At 53.7% G+C, this 19,735-nt stretch overlaps 1 protein-coding gene across 3 annotated transcripts in view; it reads left to right on the top strand.

Moving 5' to 3' along the window:
- Window positions 1-19,735, top strand: part of ABCG1 (ATP binding cassette subfamily G member 1) — a 49,042-nt gene that overhangs the window by 28,159 nt on the left and 1,148 nt on the right. For 2 of the 3 annotated variants that reach the window (XM_080654982.1, XM_080654984.1), the window contains exons 4-14: window positions 590-722; window positions 5,158-5,208; window positions 11,010-11,155; window positions 11,454-11,577; window positions 13,176-13,290; window positions 14,857-15,044; window positions 15,179-15,280; window positions 16,199-16,367; window positions 17,165-17,265; window positions 17,380-17,535; window positions 18,314-18,432. In XM_080654982.1, coding sequence (XP_080511108.1) covers window positions 590-722; window positions 5,158-5,208; window positions 11,010-11,155; window positions 11,454-11,577; window positions 13,176-13,290; window positions 14,857-15,044; window positions 15,179-15,280; window positions 16,199-16,367; window positions 17,165-17,265; window positions 17,380-17,535; window positions 18,314-18,432 — 1,404 coding nt within the window. The remainder of the gene's footprint in view (window positions 1-589; window positions 723-5,157; window positions 5,209-11,009; window positions 11,156-11,453; window positions 11,578-13,175; window positions 13,291-14,856; window positions 15,045-15,178; window positions 15,281-16,198; window positions 16,368-17,164; window positions 17,266-17,379; window positions 17,536-18,313; window positions 18,433-19,735) is intronic. The other variant, XM_080654983.1, reaches the window with a different exon arrangement.

Raw genomic sequence — 19,735 nt, 5'->3', positions numbered from 1 at the left:
AAGTACACATGGGTGCCCACTCTGTCCATCATGAATACCTGGCCCTGTGGAGGACCACACGCTTGGCTGAGTGGTCCAAGGCGCAGGCCTCCTCCTCTTTCAGCCATGTGAGCCCAGGGGCCCTGCTGTGTCCCAGGCCCTGGGAAACTGGTTCTGACATAATGGCCACACCCCAGATTGCAAGTCTTGGCCTTTGGGGTAGCCACTGTAACTGTGGCTACACACAGGATTGTTCAGAAGCCAACCTTAGAAATCCTCCCGAGAAGCCCGGGGCGTATATCTGAGCTGTGGCCACCTGTAGGATCATCCATGCACATCGCTGCTTATTGATGGGCATTTGCTACAAACATGCCATCCCAGAGAGACCTCCCTCCACCTTTCCCTTCTGTGCTGGGCATTTTCTCTGCAGTTCCTTCCTGTGAATACTAGACTGTCCCAGGTCTCCGTCCTTCCTGCCCCCACATCTCTGTGGCAAACGTTCCAGCCTGGAAGGTGCTGGGAGGGGCCGCCTCTCTCTCAGGCCCTCCCCAGCCCTGGAGGGGGAACAGGAGCAGGAGCCGGGCTGACCAGTCCTCTCCTGGCCTTGCAGGGAGACGGGCATGAAGGGGACCATCCTCACCAACGGCAAGCCCCGGGACCTGCGCTGCTTCCGGAAGGTGTCCTGTTACATCATGCAGGACCACATGCTGATGCCGCACCTCACCGTGCAGGAGGCCATGATGGTGAGCTGCCCCCTGTCCTCCCTTAGCGGAGCTCTGACACCAGCTGTTTGGACAGCTTTGTTGAAAACAAACCTCTAGACCCTGGGTTCTCGTAGACCCTGGATGGCCAAATCAAGGTCGAATTCCTGAGAAAGGTATTGACCCTACTGATGTGGGTGGCCCCTTCCTAGGTGACCCCAGTCCTAACCCCTTTAGGGCCAAGTTCCAGTCAGCCTGGTGCTGGATTAGGTCTCCTCCTCCTCCTCTGACTCGTCTGCCTGCCGGGTGCTGCCCACCTGCTGGGTCCCGGGCCCTGCACTCACAGAGCCCACAGTCATCAGACATGTAATCCTGCGGAAGCACGGAGGGAGGCAGCCTCCGGAGTGAGCCCTTGGCCAGGGCATCCTGTACGCTGGGGTCCAGAATGGCCTGGCCATCATACTCTTTGAACAGACCAGGACCCTACCAAGTGCCAGGATTTTAAAAGGCCATGCCCACACCATCAGGGACCACACTGACCCCGCTGTGGGCACCAGGAACCCCTGGAGTGTCTCCCATTGAGAAGAGATGGGAAGGCCCATCAGCGCCCTTTGCTCCCCATGGTGCGTTTCATGGCAAGGTGCCTGGTTGTCTGCTTTCTCCTCGTCCACTGTAAAAGGCAGGGCCTCTGAGCCGCTCCTGGCATGTGGTGTGATGTCCTCAGCCTGTCTGCCTTGCGCCCTGGTCAGAGGCTGGGGTTCGCCTTGGTTTTCCAGCCTGAGCTCCTCATCGCGACTGGGCAGAGCTTCCTCCCTCTGGCACCAGAGAGACCCACTGCCCAGCCTTGCATCCCAAGGGCAACTCTTAGCAAAGGGGAGCAGGGTAAGGTGTCAGCTATGTGATCTGCTCCTTAACCTGCTTTGTGGGGAGACAGAGAAGAGGGCCCTGTGGGGTTCCTCTCGTTGTCCCTGGAATTCAGTGTTGTGTAAGGCAGGGGATACCTGTCCCCCAGGGTAGCCCCCCCGCCCCCCAAGGAGGCCCATGCCCCAGTGGCTCTGATTGTTTATCTGATGAGAGCACAGGGAACTTAATAGGAGCTTGCAAACAGAATGGGAAGGTTAGTGGAAGTGAGCTTTACACATCCCCTGTTGCTACTTCGTCTCATCTCAGGTGACCAGAGAGAATCTTCACTTTGATTTCTGGCTTAGTTGCTGCTTTCTTTTGCAAACAAGACTAGTGACTCCTGTTGTCATCTCCCTCCTCCCCCTACCGTCTCACCAGGCTCTGCTGTGAAATTCATTTATTTTCACAATGAAACTCAATGAGATTCTAACTTGAAGCCATGATCTCTCTCTCTTTTTTTTTAATTTAATAAATTTTTATTATTCAGATTATTACAATTGTTTCTCCTTTTTCCCCCCATAGCTCCCCTCCACCGGGTTCCCACCCCACCCTCTGCCCTTACCTCCCCCGCACTGTCCTCATCCATAGGTGTACGATTTTTGTCCAGTCTCTTCCTGCACCCCCCATACCCTTTCCCCCTGAGAATTATCAGTCCACTCCCTTTCTATGCCCCTAATTCTGTTATATTCACCAGTTTGTTTTGTTCCTCAGATTTTTAATTCACTTGATTTTTAGATTCACTTGTTGATAGATACGTATTTGTTGTTCATAATTTTTATCTTTACTTTTTTCTTCTTCCTCTTCTTAAAGAATACCTTTCAGCATTTCATATAATACTGGTTTGGTGGTGATGAACTCCTTTAGCTTTTTCTTATCTGTGAAGCTCTTTATCTGACCTTCCATTCTGAATGATAGCTTTGCTGGGTAACGTAATCTTGGTTGTAGGTTCTTGCTTTTCATCACTTTGAATATTTCTTGCCACTCCCGTCTGGCCTGCATCGTTTCTGTTGAGAAATCAGCTGACAATTGTATGGGTGCTCCCTTGTAGGTAATTAACTGTTTTTCTCTTGCTGCTTTTAATATCCTCTCTTTGTCTTTTGTCCTTGGCATTTTAATTATGATGTGTCTTGGTGTGATCCTCTTTGGATTCCTCTTGTTTGGGGTTCTGTGCGCTTCCTGGACTTGTAAGTCTATTTCTTTCACCAGGTAGGGGAAGTTTTCAGTCATTATTTCTTCAAATAGGTTTTCAGTATCTTGCTCTCTGTCTTCTTCTGGCACCCCCATAATTCTGATGTTGGTACGCTTGAAGTTGTTCCAGAGGCTTCTTACACTATCTTCAACTTTTTGGATTCTTTTTTCTTTTTGCTTTTCCAGTTGAGTTTTTTTTTTGTTTGTTTGTTTGTTTTTTGCTTCTTTGTTTTTCAAATCTTTGACTTGATTCTTGCGTTCCTCTCGTCTGCTGTTGGGTCTCTGTATAATATTTTTTATTTCAGTCATTGTATGTTTAATTTCTAGTTGGTCCTTTTTCATATCCTCGAGGGTCTCGCTAAATTTATCGGCCTTTTCTAGGATATTCTTGAAAAGCCTTATAACCGTGGTTTTGAATTCTATATCCAGTCATTTGTTTTCCTCCATTTCTTTCATTTGTGATCTGTTTCTTTGCCTCTGCATTTTCGTTGCTTCCCTGAGTTGGTAGGGTAGCTTTGTGTGCTAGGTTTTCTATATGGCCCAGTGGGTCGGCCTCCCCAGTTAACCCAAGGTGGACACTCTTGGTGCACCCCTTTGTGGACTGTGTGTACAGCCTTGTTGTAGTTAAGTCTTGATTGTTGTTGGTATCACTGGGAAGAATAGACCTCCAGGCCAGTTGGCTGTGAGGATCAGCTGTGTCTACGCTGGGAGAAGCTCAGTGTTGGAGGCAGCCTTATAGGATTAGACTTGCAAAATTGCAAAAGCCTCTGTGCTCAGCTTGGATGGGGCGGAGTCTCAGGGCGGAGCAGACAGTCTTGGCTTCACGTCAGCCCTGCCCTTGCGCGCGCGCCTCCAGACCTCTGTCTTCTGCGACTCCCCTGAGTTCCCACCTGACAGTCCAGATTCCCCCTGTAAGAGTGTGTGTCCCCAGGGGCTCGACCGGGACTGGGGTTCAGTGCAGTCGGAACTAGGGTTCAGTGCAGTCAGGAGCTTCTGACTCCATTCTGCTAGGGAATGCCTGCGGCAACCTCCGCATTCAGCTTTCTCTACAAGCACTCGCGCGCGCGCACCTCCAGACCCGCCATGGCTCCCCCGGGTCTCCGAGTGTCTGAGTCTCCGTGTGCCTTTCTCTCTACCTGACAGTCCAGACTCCCCCTGTATGAGCCTGGGTCCACAGGGTTTCACCCGGAACTGGATTTCAGTGCAGTTGGAACTGGGGTTCAGTGCAGTCGGGGGCTTCCTTTCCCCTCCCGCCAGAGAAAGTCAGCCAGGCACTCAGCCGACCTTCCTCTCTGCACACGTGTCTCTGTACCTCAGCCCTTTGCCACTCCTCTGATTCTCCGTGAGCTTTCCTCTTTCCTTCTAGTTGTAGAATTTCCACTCAGCCAGCCTTCCTGTGGTTCTGGATGATGTCCATTCTGTCTTTTAGTTGTAGTTTTGAAATTGTTGTGCGAGGCAGCAGTTTAGGTGCTTACCTATGCCGCCATCTTGGTTTCCTAAAGCCATGATCTCTTTTACCCCCTGAGGTCTTGTCACACACGTAGGGATAATGTTGATTATCAGCTGTGGGCTATGCATCTTCATGGCTGCTTCTGACCCTCACAACCACGAGACTAACCAAGAAGTGACACTTGGTGTCACCAGGCAAGCAGCTGGCCCGACCGAGCTGACGTAGGCCTAGCCCTGTCTGACTCCGTGACTGAGGTCTCTTCTCCACTCTGCCCTGTGTTTCAGTCTGTCATCGACCCTCATGGCGACTTCACCAGCTCACTGGTGGACAGGTTCTAACCTCACCATTGTGCCCGTGAGGAAACTGAGGCTCATTTCCTAAGGCCACAGACGTCGGCAGAACAGAACCAAAGCTGACCCTGGGCATGGTGATGACTAGTCAGGGATTTCCCCGGCAGGGTCAGGGGGCCAGGGGTGTGCTGGCCACCTGGATCTCAAACAAGACAACAACAACACCAGAGTCCTGATGTGTAGCACTTGCCAATTTCTGTGGTGCAAATATTCTCAAACACTCCATGATGCGCAATGGATAGTTTTAAGCTATCAACGGTTTCACAGGTGGCTTATGAAATTCCTAAATATGCACCACTAGTCTTCAAGCCCCTGAGGCCTTAGGTTTCTTTATCTCACAGTTGCCCACGTCTAATTCCTCTCATGGACACCACTGCAAATTCACCAGGGAGAACAGAAAGCACCCCAGACACGCACGGCTGTCCTAGACCCCACCTCTGCTGAGCCAAGGGAGGTGGGAAGCCACGACCTTCTCTGGGGGTTTTCCTGCAGCTATGGGGGCTCTGGCCCGTGGTGTGGCTTGTGAGGTTTGCCCTGCCGAGGGCCATCTGTTCGGACTCCACACTGTATCCCTCGTCCCCTGCAGGTGTCCGCGCATCTGAAGCTCAAGGAGAAAGATGAAGGCAGAAAGGAGATGGTAAGTGTGTGCCTTGCGGCCACAGGTGGTTCAGAAAGTTCATGAACTGCATTTGGCAAACATGTGTGGGGATGTTTGGGCGCTGGCGATGTTGGTTTGTCGCCTTACCTTCTGTGTGTAGGCGAAGGTGTCATCTCAGTGTGCTGCTTTCTCGCCTGGTAGCCAGGACTGGCCACTCTGCTGCAAGAGCCACAGCCTTGACTCTTGTGTCCTGGCGCTGCCTCACCAACAGCAAGGACACAGCGGGACACCAGCCTGAGAGCTCAGGTGGCCGGAGGGCGCGGCCTCGGGTCAGCCCAGGCATGGTGTTTTTCTTAAGTTAACATGCGGCACACGCCATTGTTTTTCTGAAATATTAACAATGAAGGTGGTTAGTCACTCATTTAAAAATAACCAGCCTCCACCCACACACACTTGCAAGAAGAAATTTGATTCTCACATATTATTAACCAGCCTTTTAAAAAAAATGAATTGACCAAGTTTCCAGGGTGAGTAGGCCATCTACTCCCTTTCATGGCTCTCTTCACTCCCCAGGGAACAGCGAGGGTGCTGGGTAAGCAGACCCAGTGGGGAGCACCAGAAAGCCCCATTTGGGGGGAGGGCGGGGAGAGGAACCAATTTATATTTACACGCATCGCAGGGAAACTCAGCTTCCTTCCTCTGCACTCCACACTGAGCGCCGGTGGGATTTTCAGTATAGAATTGGGTGAAGTTCCACCTATTAAATACCATGCTGTCTTCTAAGGCCCTTGTGGGACCACAGCCCAGCAGGGGAGGCGTAGGGTCCACGGGATTAGCCCCAGTGGTGCAATGGGACTCTTCCTGTGTGGAAGGGACCTGGATGGCGAAGAGAATAGTTCTGCAGGCTCAGGAAACACTAGCAGCAATTTTGTTTACATCTGTTCCCTCTCCTGTCCCACATAATAGCTGCTGTTACATAAATGTAAACCACCCTGGTGTGGAAGGAAATGCTGGCATCTTTAGGCTTCCCCCTCATCCTTCCTGTCCTCCTCTCCTTGCCCCCCCTCCCACCCCCCACACCCTCCAGGCTCTTAGGGTTCAGCCCTTGAATCGGGCAGGGGAGGGTTAGCTGCACAGTGTAGGTGGAAGAGCCCCATTTCCGTGACCGGTGAAACTTGTGCTGCCGAAGATGTGTCACGTGGAACGCTTCCGTTCTGAGGTTGAAAGGAATAAGTGGGTTTAACGGAACCAGAAAGAGAGATGTAGGGAATGTGGGAACCATGCGTGTTTCTGTCCCTTGTCAATCAAAGGTCGTTGGCATCCATTGGACACCAACAGGAACCTTCCATTTGGGTTGCAGTGAAGAAGGAAACTTGATTCGGTGCAAACAACTCAATTGTGACACAGCGCGGCGAAGGGGAGTCCCTTCAGCCCTGGCTTCCCAGGGCCCATGGGGTAATCTCCGCCACTGCCAGCACCCCTCTGGGCTTCCTCTGAAAGGTGGGAATGGAAGGCCAGGCCCCCCTGCCTCTGGGCAGCGTGAGGCTGAGTTAGATGATGCCTTTAGTGTGTCTGAGCTGCAGACAGGCGTGGCCCATAAGCAAATAGGCCATGGAGCACTTCCCTACAGCCGGACCCGCATGGACCCGCCTTTCCATAAGGGAGGAGGAGCTGGGGAGGGGAGGCAGCCTTTGCTCACCGGCTGGGAACACAGTGCGTGCTACTCAGCTGACTTTCTATATTGAGGAGCACAGCCAGCCTCCCTTTTGCGTCCTGCACCGGCTTTGTCTGTTACGTCATGACCTTCAGAGGCAGCTTCTAGCCTCATCCTGGTAGCTGGCATCATCTAAGCCAGCCTCACACTGCCCCGAAGGCAGGCGGGGCCCGGCCTTCCCGTCCCTGTTACTGATGGAAGCCCAGAGCACAGGAGGCAGTGGGGTCTTGGGGAGAAAGGCCACCGGAACCCTCACTGTCTGCTCGGGCAGAAAGGACAGGCGCATATGGCTTTCTTGGTAGGGAATGGAGGGACCTCAGTATAGAATTTGGGGAAGTTCCGCCTATTATATACCATGTTGTCTCCTAAGGCCCTTGTAGGACCACAGCCCAGCAGGGGAGGAGCAGGGCGGCCTGCCCAAGTGCATGTCCTCCATGTCCCCAGCCCAAGACATGGGCCAGAACAGAGCCTCATGCTTGGGCCATGCACACGTTTACATTCGGCTGCGTTTACATGCATTCAGTGGGGGTCTCCCCTGGACCGTGGCTGCATCATCCCCAGGGAGTGAGGGCCTCACACTTCCCTTCAGATCCCTCTGGTGCCGGATTGACCAAGGCAGCGAGCCACCCCTGCAGGGCCCACAGGTGTGCTTGGGCCCTGCACACGTTTCTCACTGGGAGTCTCCAGGCCAGACCGCTCACCCATCCTCCTGGTCTCAGCCACGTGCAGGTCCACCTCCCCCAGCGATCCTTCAGGGGGAGCGTGCGATTATTCTAAGGAGAAGAAGCCCGTCACATGCCCTGACTCACTTCCCTCCAGCTCCCGGCATGGAAACACAATAGACGGGAATGTTCTGGCCGGAGAGGAATGTGTTGTCAGGCCCTGTTTCCCAGAAAGCAGCCCCGGCCCGCAAGAGCCTCAGGGAGGGGTCTTCCTCAGGAGCGAGGTCCCAGGGCCAGGCACTCTTCTCTCTGGCTAGTTTTGAAACAGAACTAACCTGCAGAGTGTCAGTCTCCGGAGCCCGCTGGAGAGAACTGGATGGGCGGGAGCCCGCTGGATGGGTGTGAGCCCGCTGGATGGGTGTGAGCCCGCTGGATGGGTGTGAGCCCGCTGGATGGGTGTGAGCCCGCTGGATGGTGTGAGCCCGCTGGATGGTGGGAGCCCGCTGGATGGGTGTGAGCCCGCTGGATGGGTGTGAGCCCGCTGGATGGTGGGAGCCCGCTGGATGGGTGTGAGCCCGCTGGATGGGTGTGAGCCCGCTGGATGGTGGGAGCCCGCTGGATGGGTGTGAGCCCGCTGGATGGGTGTGAGCCCGCTGGATGGTGGGAGCCCGCTGGATGGTGGGAGCCCGCTGGATGGGCGTGAGCCCGCTGGATGGGTGTGAGCCCGCTGGATGGTGGGAGCCCGCTGGGTGGGTGTGAGCCCGCTGGATGGTGGGAGCCCGCTGGATGGGTGTGAGCCCGCTGGAGAGAACTGGATGGGCGGGAGCCCGCTGGATGGGGGGAGCCCGCTGGATGGGGGGAGCCCGCTGGATGGGCGGGAGCCCGCTGGATGGGCGGGAGCCCGCTGGATGGGGGGAGCCCGCTGGATGGGGGGAGCCCGCTGGATGGGGGGAGCCCGCTGGATGGGCGGGAGAAGGGAAGGCACCAGCATTTGCCTCTCCAATTCCAGCGTCCCCTCCAATTCTAGCGTCCCCCCATTTCCAGCGTCCCCTCCACTTCCAGCGTCCCCTCCACTTCCAGCCTCCCCTCCATATCCAGCCTTCCCTCCACTTCCAGCCTCCCCTCCACATCCAGCCTCCCCTCCACATCCAGCCTCCCCTCCACTCCCAGCCTTCCCTCCACTTCCAGCCTCCCCTCCACATCCAGCCTCCCCTCCACATCCAGCCTTCCCTCCACTTCCAACCTCCCCTCCACTCCCAACGTCCCCTCCACTTCCAGCGTCCCCTCCACTTCCAGCCTCCCCTCCACTTCCAGCATCCCCTCCACTTCCAGCCTCCCCTCCACTCCCAGCCTCCTTTCCACTTCCAGCGTTCCCTCCACTCCCAGCCTCCTTTCCACTTCCAGCATCCCCTCCACTTCCAGCGTCCCCTCCACTTCCAGAGTTCCCTCCACTCCCAGCCTCCCCTCCACTTCCAGCCTCCCCTCCACTTCTAGCATCCCCTCCACTTCCAGCCTCCCCTCCACTTCCAGCCTCCCCTCCACTTCCAGCCTCCCCTCCACTCCCAGCCTCCCCTCCACTTCCAGCCTCCCCTCCACTTCCAGCCTCCCCTCCACTTCCAGCCTCCCCTCCACTTCCAGCCTCCCCTCCACTCCCAGCCTCCCCTCCACTTCCAGCCTCCCCTCCACTTCCAGCCTCCCCTCCACTCCCAGCCTCCCCTCTACTCCCAGCCTCCCCTCTACTCCCAGCCTCCCCTCCACTTCCAGCGTCCGCTCCACTTCCAGCGTCCGCTCCACTCCCAGCCTCCCCTCCACTTCCAGCATCCCCTCCACATCCAGCCTCCCCTCCACTCCCAGCCTCCCCTCCACTTCCAGCCTCCCCTCCACTCCCAGCCTCCCCTCCACTCCCAGCCTCCCCTCCACATCCAGCCTCCCCTCCACTCCCAGCCTCCCCTCCACTTCCAGCGTCCCCTCCACTCCCAGCCTCCCCTCCACTTCCAGCGTCCGCTCCACTTCCAGCGTCCTTTCCACTCCCAGCCTCCCCTCCACTCCCAGCCTCCTTTCCACTCCCAGCCTCCCCTCCACTCCCAGCCTCCCCTCCACTTCCAGCGTCCGCTCCACTTCCAGCGTCCACTCCACAGGGGCTGAGGGACGCTCGGCCACAGTAGTGAGCCCTCTGTGATGCTCCAGAGTGAGCCTAGAATGACCAGTGTGACTCCTCATGCTGTGGCTTTGGCCTGTGGTTCTGTCTGCCCAGGGTGGAAGTGTGCCCGGAAGAGCCGCCCCACCTGTCCCACGTCGATAGCCTTTTCTAGAGGGTGACCTCGCTGACCTTATTTCTGGGTTGGCATCCCTCAAAGGCATGGCATTCTAGAGGAGGCAGTGGAGAGGGGTTTAGGGCTCAATGAGAGAGAGGATGAGCAGGATTCGAACCCAGGCCTGTCTGACCACCTGCTTCCCAGCCCGTGGAGCTGCGGTGTCCTGCCGCTTTGTCGCCTAAGCCTAATTCTGTGGTGACTGTGCGTAAGTGATCCAAGAGCCGGATGGAAATCTTCCTCCTTGTCAGTTCCTTCTCCTTTGCATGACCTCATCTCCCAGAGAAGCTGCTAGGCTGGGTCCACCCAGATGGACCCAGGAGTCACCCTGGGCTGGGACGATGGCTGGGCACATTCAGGTGGGACCCCCGGGAGGTGAGCCTGTTGTGGAGGCCAGGAGGCCGACAGCTGACCTCTGAGAAGATGCTGGGCCGAAACTGGCACTGCTGTCTGCCCTGCAGCCTGCTGACCCTTCTGTTCCCTGAGTCAATAGTGGATCGATAATCCCAGCAGACAGAGGGCTCAGCCCACAGAGCACTGTTAGTATCTCAGTGGGCCTGCGTCTCAGGGCGACAGCGGGACCGCTGTGGAGGAACTGGCTGCTTCAAGCAGTTTTATCGTCTTGCTACCCCTTCAGAGACCTGTTTTCCTATTGACAAGGGCAAAGGGGGCTCTATCCCTTCTTTCTGAGAGGCCTGGCCTGGACGGTGTGTGTCTACAGAAGCTGCCATCAACTAAATGTTCATGCCTGCCAAGCACTTCCATTCATTTTCTCATTTCACCGCCTTGGTGGCCTGCCCTTTGTGCCTGCCCTGGTCCTCTGTCCACCCACGTGTCCGCCAATCCACCCTTCTACAGATGCTCACTGAACACCTCCCTGACCTGGCCCTGAGCCAGGCTTACAAGTGAAGGTTGGAACAGGGGGCAGGATAGGGACCCTGCCCAGGCGGGTCTGGCTTCACCACTGCTTCAGCCTTCCAGGCCGAAATCAGGACCTTGGACTTGGAAAAGGGCAGCCTGGGATGGGTGTTGCGTGGGTTGGGGTGTGCTGGGAGAGGGTGTGGGAGGCAGCAGGTTTCCACGTGGTGCTGGAGGTGGTAACATGTGGTGGAAGGTCCCTGATGGCTGCTCTGGCTCTGCTCCTCCCTCCAGGTCAAGGAGATCCTGACGGCTCTGGGCTTGCTGTCTTGTGCCAACACTCGGACCGCAAGTCTCTCAGGCGGGCAACGGAAGCGCCTGGCCATCGGGCTGGAGCTGGTGAACAACCCTCCCGTCATGTTCTTTGATGAGCCAACCAGGTACTCAAGAGCAGCGGGGGGAAGAGCCCCTGACCTCTGTGCCACCAGATTTTATGGGGGCCCCTACTATAGCTTCAGAAGGGGGAGGTGTGTGCCCTGCCTGCCCCATCTTTTTCTCCTATTTTGGGGTCACAGGGCAGAGGCCTTACTTGCCCCACTCTCCCCATCTGAGACTGGGAGACACCCATGGGCTCGGGCTTGCACACGGACCTACCCAGTGCACTTTGAATGTGGGCATGGTTTTGGCGGGGGGCGGGGGGGTTCCTGCAAACGTCTCATGGTGCCCCTTGACTTGCAGCGGCCTGGACAGCTCCTCCTGCTTCCAGGTGGTCTCCCTGATGAAAGGGCTGGCTCAAGGAGGGAGGTCCATCATCTGCACCATCCACCAGCCCAGCGCCAAGCTCTTCGAGCTCTTCGACCAGGTACACAGACCCTGCTGTGATCAGCCCTGTGAACCTGAATTCTGGTACTCAGCTTCCCCTTAGTTCATGGGGTTGTCTTCATTGTTGAGTGGCCTTAGTGTTATGTTTCATAAGATGTTAGAGCCATAAGTCACTAAGGAAGGGGGTCAGAAAAGCTGGCCGGTGTCTTCTCAGGAGCTGTTGTGTGGCCATGGGGACTTGGGTGAGTCACTGTAGACATTGCTGAGGCTTCATGTTGCAATGGGGAAATACCTGTTTTACTGAATTAAATGACAGATTACTTTATTTGTACAGACAGTCCTCGGGTTATGTTGAACTTGACGTACGTCGTTTTGTGGTTACGTCACCATCTCCCATTTATTTATATTAAAAAAAAAAGTTCTGTCATTTCAACGTATGTACATATGTGCTTTATGTTTTTTATTATTTATTCACTACAAGTAAAGGTCAGAAATTGTTATTTTTCTTTAAAATTTTTTTTACTGTTTCACTTCATTACTGCTGTGTATGTGCTCCATGTGAGTGACGTAGGTGCTTATGTAGGTGGGTTCCGACTTACGGTGAAAATCGTGTTACATCGCACCGCAGGAACAGATCTCTGCCGTAACCCGAGTACCTACTGTGTAATATCATGTTTTATAAACCTTTTTTTAAAAAAATGTATTTTATTGATATTTCACAGAGAGGAAGGGAGAGGGATAGAGAGCTAGAAACATCGATGAGAGAGAAACATCGATCAGCTGCCTCCTGCACACCTCCCACCGAGGATGTGCCCGCAACCAAGGTACATGCCCTTGACCGGAATCGAACCCGGGACCTTTCAGTCCACAGGCCGACGCTCTATCCACTGAGCCAAACCGGTTTCGGCAATGTTTTATAAATCTTAAGTTTTGTTATTATGAGAGAGAAAAAAATCCCAAGGGTTGAAATGTGTAGGTTCATGAATCTTTCCCAAGCAGGTGGTTAGTTAGTGTGCAAAAACAATATAAGAAAATAATTCAGGGCCTCATGATATCCTCAGTTTTCCCTGACTCACCATGGACTTCCCTGTGAACTTTAACAGAGCCTGAAATGGAGAGAGAGAGAGAGAGAGAGAGAGAGAGAGAGAGAGAGAGAGAGAATAGATAGAATAGATATGATAGATAGATAGATAGATAGATAGATAGATAGATAGATAGATTTGGTTGAATGAATGGATGGAGAGTGGATGGGTAAATGGATGGATGGGTGGATGGTATAGATGGGTAGATGGGTGGATAAATATATGGATAGAGGGATGGAAGGATGAAAGGGTAGATGGATGGGTAGGTTGGTGGAGGGTTGGTTGGTGGATGGATGGGTGGGTGAATGAATGGGCAGGTGTATGGATACAAGGGTGCAAGGGTGGGTGGGTGGGTGAATAGATGGGTGGATGGATGGATGGATGGATGGATGGGTGGGTGGTGGATTGATGGATGGATTGGTGGGTGGGTGGATGGGTGGTGGATGGATGGGGGAGTGGAGGTGTGGTTAAGTAGGTGGTGGGTGGGTGGGTGGATGGATGTTGAGAGCATGAGGGCAGGCAGGGTTGATGTTTACCTCTCCTTGCTTTTTTCTAGCTTTATGTTCTTAGTCAAGGACAGTGTGTGTACCGGGGAAAAGTCTCCAATCTTGTACCATATTTGAGGGATTTAGGTCTGAACTGTCCAACCTACCACAACCCAGCTGATTTTGGTAAGTATAACCTTGACTGGGAAGGGAAAGAAAGGGTATTTTTGTTTGTTTGTTTGTTTGTTTATTTGTTTGCCACTCTTGGTGGGTTTTCACTTTTATCAGGGGCCCTCGGTCAGGGCTTATGTGAATAGTCCACAGATGGCTCAAGTGCCATCCTATGGTGGAACTTTTAAGGACAGAGAAAAAGAGGTTGTTTTCCCCTCCAGATGAAATAACAAGGGAGCTGCTGTTAGGAGCAATATTTTCTAACATCTCTTGTGTTAGTCCCAGGTTAAAGGAAGTTATTTCTAACAAGAAATAACCTTGTGGCCCCATCACGCCAATCTCTGTCTCTGTCTTCACGTGGCTTTTTTCGCTGTGTGTCTCTGTTGTTATATTCAGGGCCCATCCTAACTCCAGGATAGTTTCACCTCAAGACCCATAACCAATTACATCTGCAAAAAACATTTGTCAAATAATGTCATATTCTGCGGTTCCAGGTGGACGTGAATATTTAGGGGATGCTATTCAACCCACTACAACCCTCCTGGTCATCAGCACTTCTCATTCAGTTGCTTTTCTTTCAAACATCTGGTCACACTCCCAGGATTTCATATTTCCTACAACATCATCTCCCAAGTTATGTTCCACAAGCCACTGTTCCTGGGAAATACTTCTCTCACTTGAGCGAGAGTGTGGGAATGGGAACGTGAAGGGAACAGACACCTTTGTTTAAAGGCAGTGGGACCGGGTCTGATTTATAGTCACAAGAGAGAAGCATAGTTGGGGACAGGTGTGCTGAGCAGGGGAGGGTAGTGAGGTCCAAGGCCTGCAAAGAGGTGAGAACCTAGAGGAAAAGATGAACAGGAAGAGAAACAGGGTCCATGAAACCTCCAGAAAGTTCTAGAAAGGTTAGGGTGTGGCTTCTATCTCCTCCACATCACCCGGAGAGAGGACTGGAATTCCCAGAGAATGGCCTTTGGGGAGGGATGGGTGTGAGTGACCAGCAGGGCAGACAGTGCTGAGCCCATGTGGCCTCCTTGATGAAAATGGGCCACCGCATCCTGGTTTATGAAAGGTGGGGCGGATGGTCCCAGAACTCAATGCCCCCAGGGTGCCAAGCACACCTCAGGCCCTGGTCACCCCTTTTTCCGTGGTCCCACGGAACTGCCACAGCTCTCATCACTCATGGCCAATCCCACATGCAAAATGTGAGCTCTCCAAACAGAAATCCTGCTCCATTCGGCTCGTCTTCCAGCTCTACTCTGAGGCTTGGATGCCCATAGCAGGCGTTCAATAACCCTGGATGGATGCCTAAGTTAATAGAGAACGAGCTAATTATTTTCATTCCCAGGCTCCTGACATGAGACATGACCTTGCTGGGTGTTTAGAGCTGAAAGAACATTGGTAGCTACATGATTTGATCGTATGATCGTGATCATGCACTTGTATGTAATCAGTTAAAAATATTCTCGCCGGATTCATGGCTCTGTAGTTGCAAAAATGAACGAGGCCCACAGTTCACATTGGCGGTCTCAGGCTCTTATCCCGGGTTTGGCTGACAGCATGCCCCTGTGTCTCATGCAGTCATGGAGGTGGCGTCCGGTGAGTACGGAGATCAGAACGGCCGCCTGGTGAGAGCCGTCGGTGAGGGCCTGTGCGACTCTGACTGCAGGAAAGAGCCTCCTGGTGGGGATGGCGAGGTGAACCCCTTCCTCCAGCACCAGCCCTCTGAAGAGGTAAAGCCGTCAAAAGGATGGAAGGGGCGGAGAAAGGTAACTCCACCCCCGGCCCGGGAGAGCCCTCGCTGCATTTTGCCCCCTGTGGCATGGTGCTCTTTCTTAGCCTTGAGGAACTGGGTCATGAGGTTGGGGGTCTCACCTTCTCTTCCTTCTCGGTGTGTCCTCAGAACTCCACTTCCATGGAAAGCTGCCACAGCGTCTCTGCCAGCTGCCTCACCCAGTTCTTCATCCTCTTCAAGAGGGCCTTATTGAGTACCGTGAGGGATTCGGTAAGCGTGTCTACAGTTGCCGCTGGTGGCAAAGGAAGCTGCCGGCATTTTCAGGTGTATCTGTCCTGACTGTTTTTCCTCCATTTGCATCAGTCAGCATTCACTCTGCGATGCTGCTGTGACAAACACTCCCTCATAAGCCAGAGGCTCTGGCAGTAAATATTTTTTTGTGTGTGTTACCGATTGGTGGCTGAGCATTGTAACTCTGCCCCCTGTTTATTCTCATTCTGGGCCTCAGAATGGAAGGACAGCTCCTTTCTAGAATGCGACAGAGGGAAAGTGCAAGGGAGAAATCAAATGTAAAACTTCTGGTGGCAACTTGTCACTTGTGCTCACATTCCTCTGGCCAAAGCAAGTCACATGGCCAAGCATGTCATCAGAGAGTGCACCCCTCCCTCAGGAAAGCACAGCAAGGCATAGGGCACTGGGGCTGTGAGGAGGCTTATTGGGAAGGAGGTGGTGAATGGTTGAGAACCAGAGTAACATCCACCTTTAAGGTGGACGACCTGACAATCTGCCCAGGACGGGTTGGGTGCTCAGTGGGCCTCTGGGACCTAGTTTAAAAGATGGAAGGGCTTGTAGCAACCCATGCCACAGCTCTTCAAGGGTGGCCTCTGATATATCCACCCGTGGTCCCTTTCTCCACCATCGCTGTCACTTGTCCTCTCCTCTGAAGGCAGACAGACCTTGCTTGCAAGTTTTGAGCAAATCTGTTTTAACAGCAATAAAATGCTGCCCCATGTGTGCGTGTGTGTGAGTTGGTTTAGGGTTGGAGGTTGGTTTTTCTGGAGGAAAAGGGCGGCATGAAGCATGAGGTCTGCCATGGACCCTATCTCCAGAGGCCTTGGACCTGTTGTTCTGTCACTGCCTCACTCCCCCACTTCCAGGCGTGTGAGTAACAGCCAGGTCTGCCCCCAGGTCTTGATGCACCTGCGGGTCACCTCGCACATTGCCATCGGCATCCTCATCGGCCTGCTCTACTTGGGGATCGGGAACGAAGCCAAGAAGGTCATGAGTAACTCCGGCTTCCTCTTCTTCTCCATGCTGTTCCTCATGTTCGCGGCCCTCATGCCCACCGTGCTCACGTGTGAGTGCCCGACGGGCCACAGACCCTCCTCTCCTTCCTCATCTGTCATTCCAATCCACGAACTGGGGACTGAGGTCATGGCTTGGCCAAGAGGGGTGTTTTCTGAACATACAGTGTCTTGCTTTTTTAAAAATACAATATTCTTTGTAGATAGATGCAGGTATTGTTGTATTTTCCTGTCTAACAGAGCCTGTTTAAGCTAAAGGATGGAAGACTTTCATGCAGGGAGGAAGGCTGATGGGAGAGATTTCTAAAAGGTTTTCTAATCAGGAGCCCCTCAAAGGCACTGCTTACCCCGTTGGTTATTAAGACAGCCCCGGTCCAGCCAAGTTTGGGAGGGGATGAAGCTATTCTGGATGGATTTCCATGCAAGTCTAGGTTGTTCGCAGAGTCACGTGGGGCTGACAGTGCAGACAGCCTTACTTCTGCAGGACACCAGCATAAAGCTCCTCCCTAAATTGCCTGGAATTTCCAAGACCTCACAAGCGGTCCTGTCCGCAGGAAGGAACCACATTGTCACAGTTATTGAATGAGAATAAGTTGAGCAATAAGTGTTATATTAATCGCTAAAATAACACTCATTCTTGCATGGATATCCTCCACGCGATGACTCCTCGGGGCTATAAAAATGGATGGCCGTTTTCCTAGGCTAGTGAATCGGTCCTTATCTTTCCACCCAAACCCTGAGCACGGGGGTGTTGAAAGGCCCGCGTCTTGACACAGGCCAGGTTGTTGAGCCAGTATTTGGCACACTGGGTATGTCTGCTTGACGCCTCCTCCATTTTCCTGCCTCCTAGTTCCCCTGGAGATGGGCGTGTTTCTCCGGGAACACCTGAATTACTGGTACAGCCTGAAGGCCTACTACCTGGCCAAGACCCTGGCCGACGTGCCCTTCCAGGTACGTCTGGGAAGGGCATGTGTTGGCAGAGGGGCAGGGACTCTCCTCACACCCTGCAGACCGGGGTGGGAAATAGCGAGTTCCCGGAGAGGCTGATGGGCCCTGTGTTCCCAGATCATGTTCCCGGTGGCCTACTGCAGCATCGTGTACTGGATGACCTCGCAGCCGTCCGACGCCGTGCGGTTTGTCCTGTTTGCTGCGCTGGGCACCATGACCTCGCTGGTGGCGCAGTCCCTGGGCCTCCTGATTGGAGCTGCCACGTCCCTGCAGGTACCAGCCAAGGAAACGCCTCCCTGCTGCCCTGGGGGGCTTGGCATCGCCCGCCTCCTCCTAATCCTGCCCTAACTCCCTAGATCAGCTTCTCCAGGTCAGCCTTTGGGTCAGGACGCACAGTGTCCTGGCTGGTCGCTATTGGCACATCGACAGCAGCAGGTGCCCGGATGCGGCAGTTAGTGTATGCCAGTGCCGTGCTCAGTGCTTTCCACATAATAGCTCGTTTAGTCCCCAGCACACCCCTGAATTAGATGCTGTGCTATCCCATCTTACAGGTGCGAACACTGAGGCCCAGAGAGGCAATGCAATTTGTTCAGGGTCACACAGCTGGCTCAGAGGTCAAGCTCTTGGTGCCTAGGTTTTGTTGCCTCTGGGGATCCACTGGCCCATCCCTCCAACCTCCTCCATTGCACCCCCACATTCTCACCCCAGCTGAGTCCCTCTACGTGCCCCTTCCAGACTCGTGGTACCACCCCCCCCCACACACACACAAACCCACGTGTAGTTGCCGTTTCTGCACCTCCGTGACTTCAGGGAGCTCAGGCCAGGCCTTTCCTTCACAGCTAAGCCGGAACTCGGGGAAATCGTGCACCAAGAGCCGGCTGCTCACTCCCCAAACCAGACGCTTCTCCACGCCATCTGGCCCGTGATGACCCATCCTGAAAACCGGTCCTTTCTCAGCAGTCCCAGGGACTGTCCAGGAATATGGCGTCCAGGGGCCACCTGCAGAGGCAGTCAGGCAGGACTGTAAGCTCTCTCTGTGTCCCCCCCCCAGGTGGCAATCTTCGTGGGCCCCATGACGACCATCCCCATCCTCCTCTTCTCAGGATTTTTCGTCAGCCTTGGCACCATCCCAGCCTACCTGCAGTGGATGTCCTACATCTCCTATGTCAGGTAGCGTGTGTACGTGCGTGTGTGTGTGTGTGTGTGTGTGTGTGTGTGTGTGTGTGTGTGTGGTGGTCATGGTGGGGGGGACCCTGTATAACTTGGGGCCTTCACAGTGACAGAGGGAAGAGGACTCTTGTTAGCATGCAGATGCTCACAAAAGCCATGTCTTAGCTGTCAGCTAAATGCCGGCACCATTCCTATATCATGGATCCCAGAGGATCGGTGCCTTTTATTTTTGTCCTAGTTTTGTGTGTCCTGCCCTCACCAACACACACACAACAAGGGTAAAATAAGTACTAGCCGCTCGTACCCTGAGGAGCCCAGGTGGGCCCATTGTCTGGCCCTTTGGAGATCTGCCTCGGGGCGGGGGGGGGGGGCATTTCCACCTGTTAGGCACTTCATTCCTCTCTGAAATAAACATGCTTATGACATGTTCCTGAATATTGTAAACCCTAATAAGAAATCCGATGGAATATGAAAAACAAAAAACAACAGTGTGGTTCAGTGGTTGAGCATTGACCTATGAACCAGGAGGTCACAGTTAGATTCCCAGTCAGGGCACATGCCGGGACTGTGGGCTTGATCCCCAGTAGGGGGAGGCAGCTGATCAATGATTCTCTCTCATCACTGATGTTTCTATCTCCCTCTCCCTTCTTCTGTGAAATCAATAAAAATATATAAAATTTTAAAAAAGGAATCCAGTGGGAAGTGAGTCATGACTAAAACACCCTAACATCTTTGGACACGAGTATTCTGGCACATGGGCGCTCAGTCCAACTGTTCCACACTCAGGGGCTGTCTGGCATGTAGGCCTTGGGGACTGCACTTGTCTTCAGAGCGTTTCGATTTCGTGACACGCAGATCCCACATCGGAACAAGCTTTTCTTTTCTAGAATGTCAGTTCAGACCCAGGTGTTTTGTTCTGGAAACAAAGCCCTTGTCCAGAGTTTCAGCAACCTGTGCGTGCGCCAAAGCCGGGAAACCCAAACCCCGTGTCTTTCTCCCCAGAGTTAGCATTTTCGTTCCGACAATGTAGGGCTGGCAGGGAACAATGGAGGGGGCAGGACGCGTTTTGTTAAGAGTGCTGCGTGCTGCTTGGAAGGTTATCAGACATTCCGTTATATCAAACTTTTAAAAAGTATGTACCACCGGAAGTAATCCAAGTGGTTTTCAGCTCATTTCCCTGAACAAATCCCTACGATTCGTTCCGTTTGGAGGAAATGAGACGGGAAAAACGTAGTGAAGCTGCCCGTGCGGTCATCTCAGGGATGCTGGGAGGTTAGGAAGTAGTTCAGGGCAGAGGGGAGGG

The sequence above is a fragment of the Plecotus auritus genome, assembly GCF_963455305.1.
Source record: "Plecotus auritus genome assembly, chromosome: 2".
NCBI lineage: Eukaryota > Metazoa > Chordata > Mammalia > Chiroptera > Vespertilionidae > Plecotus > Plecotus auritus.
Note: the sequence above shows the minus strand (reverse complement) of the source record. Positions and strands in the feature narration are given on the sequence as shown.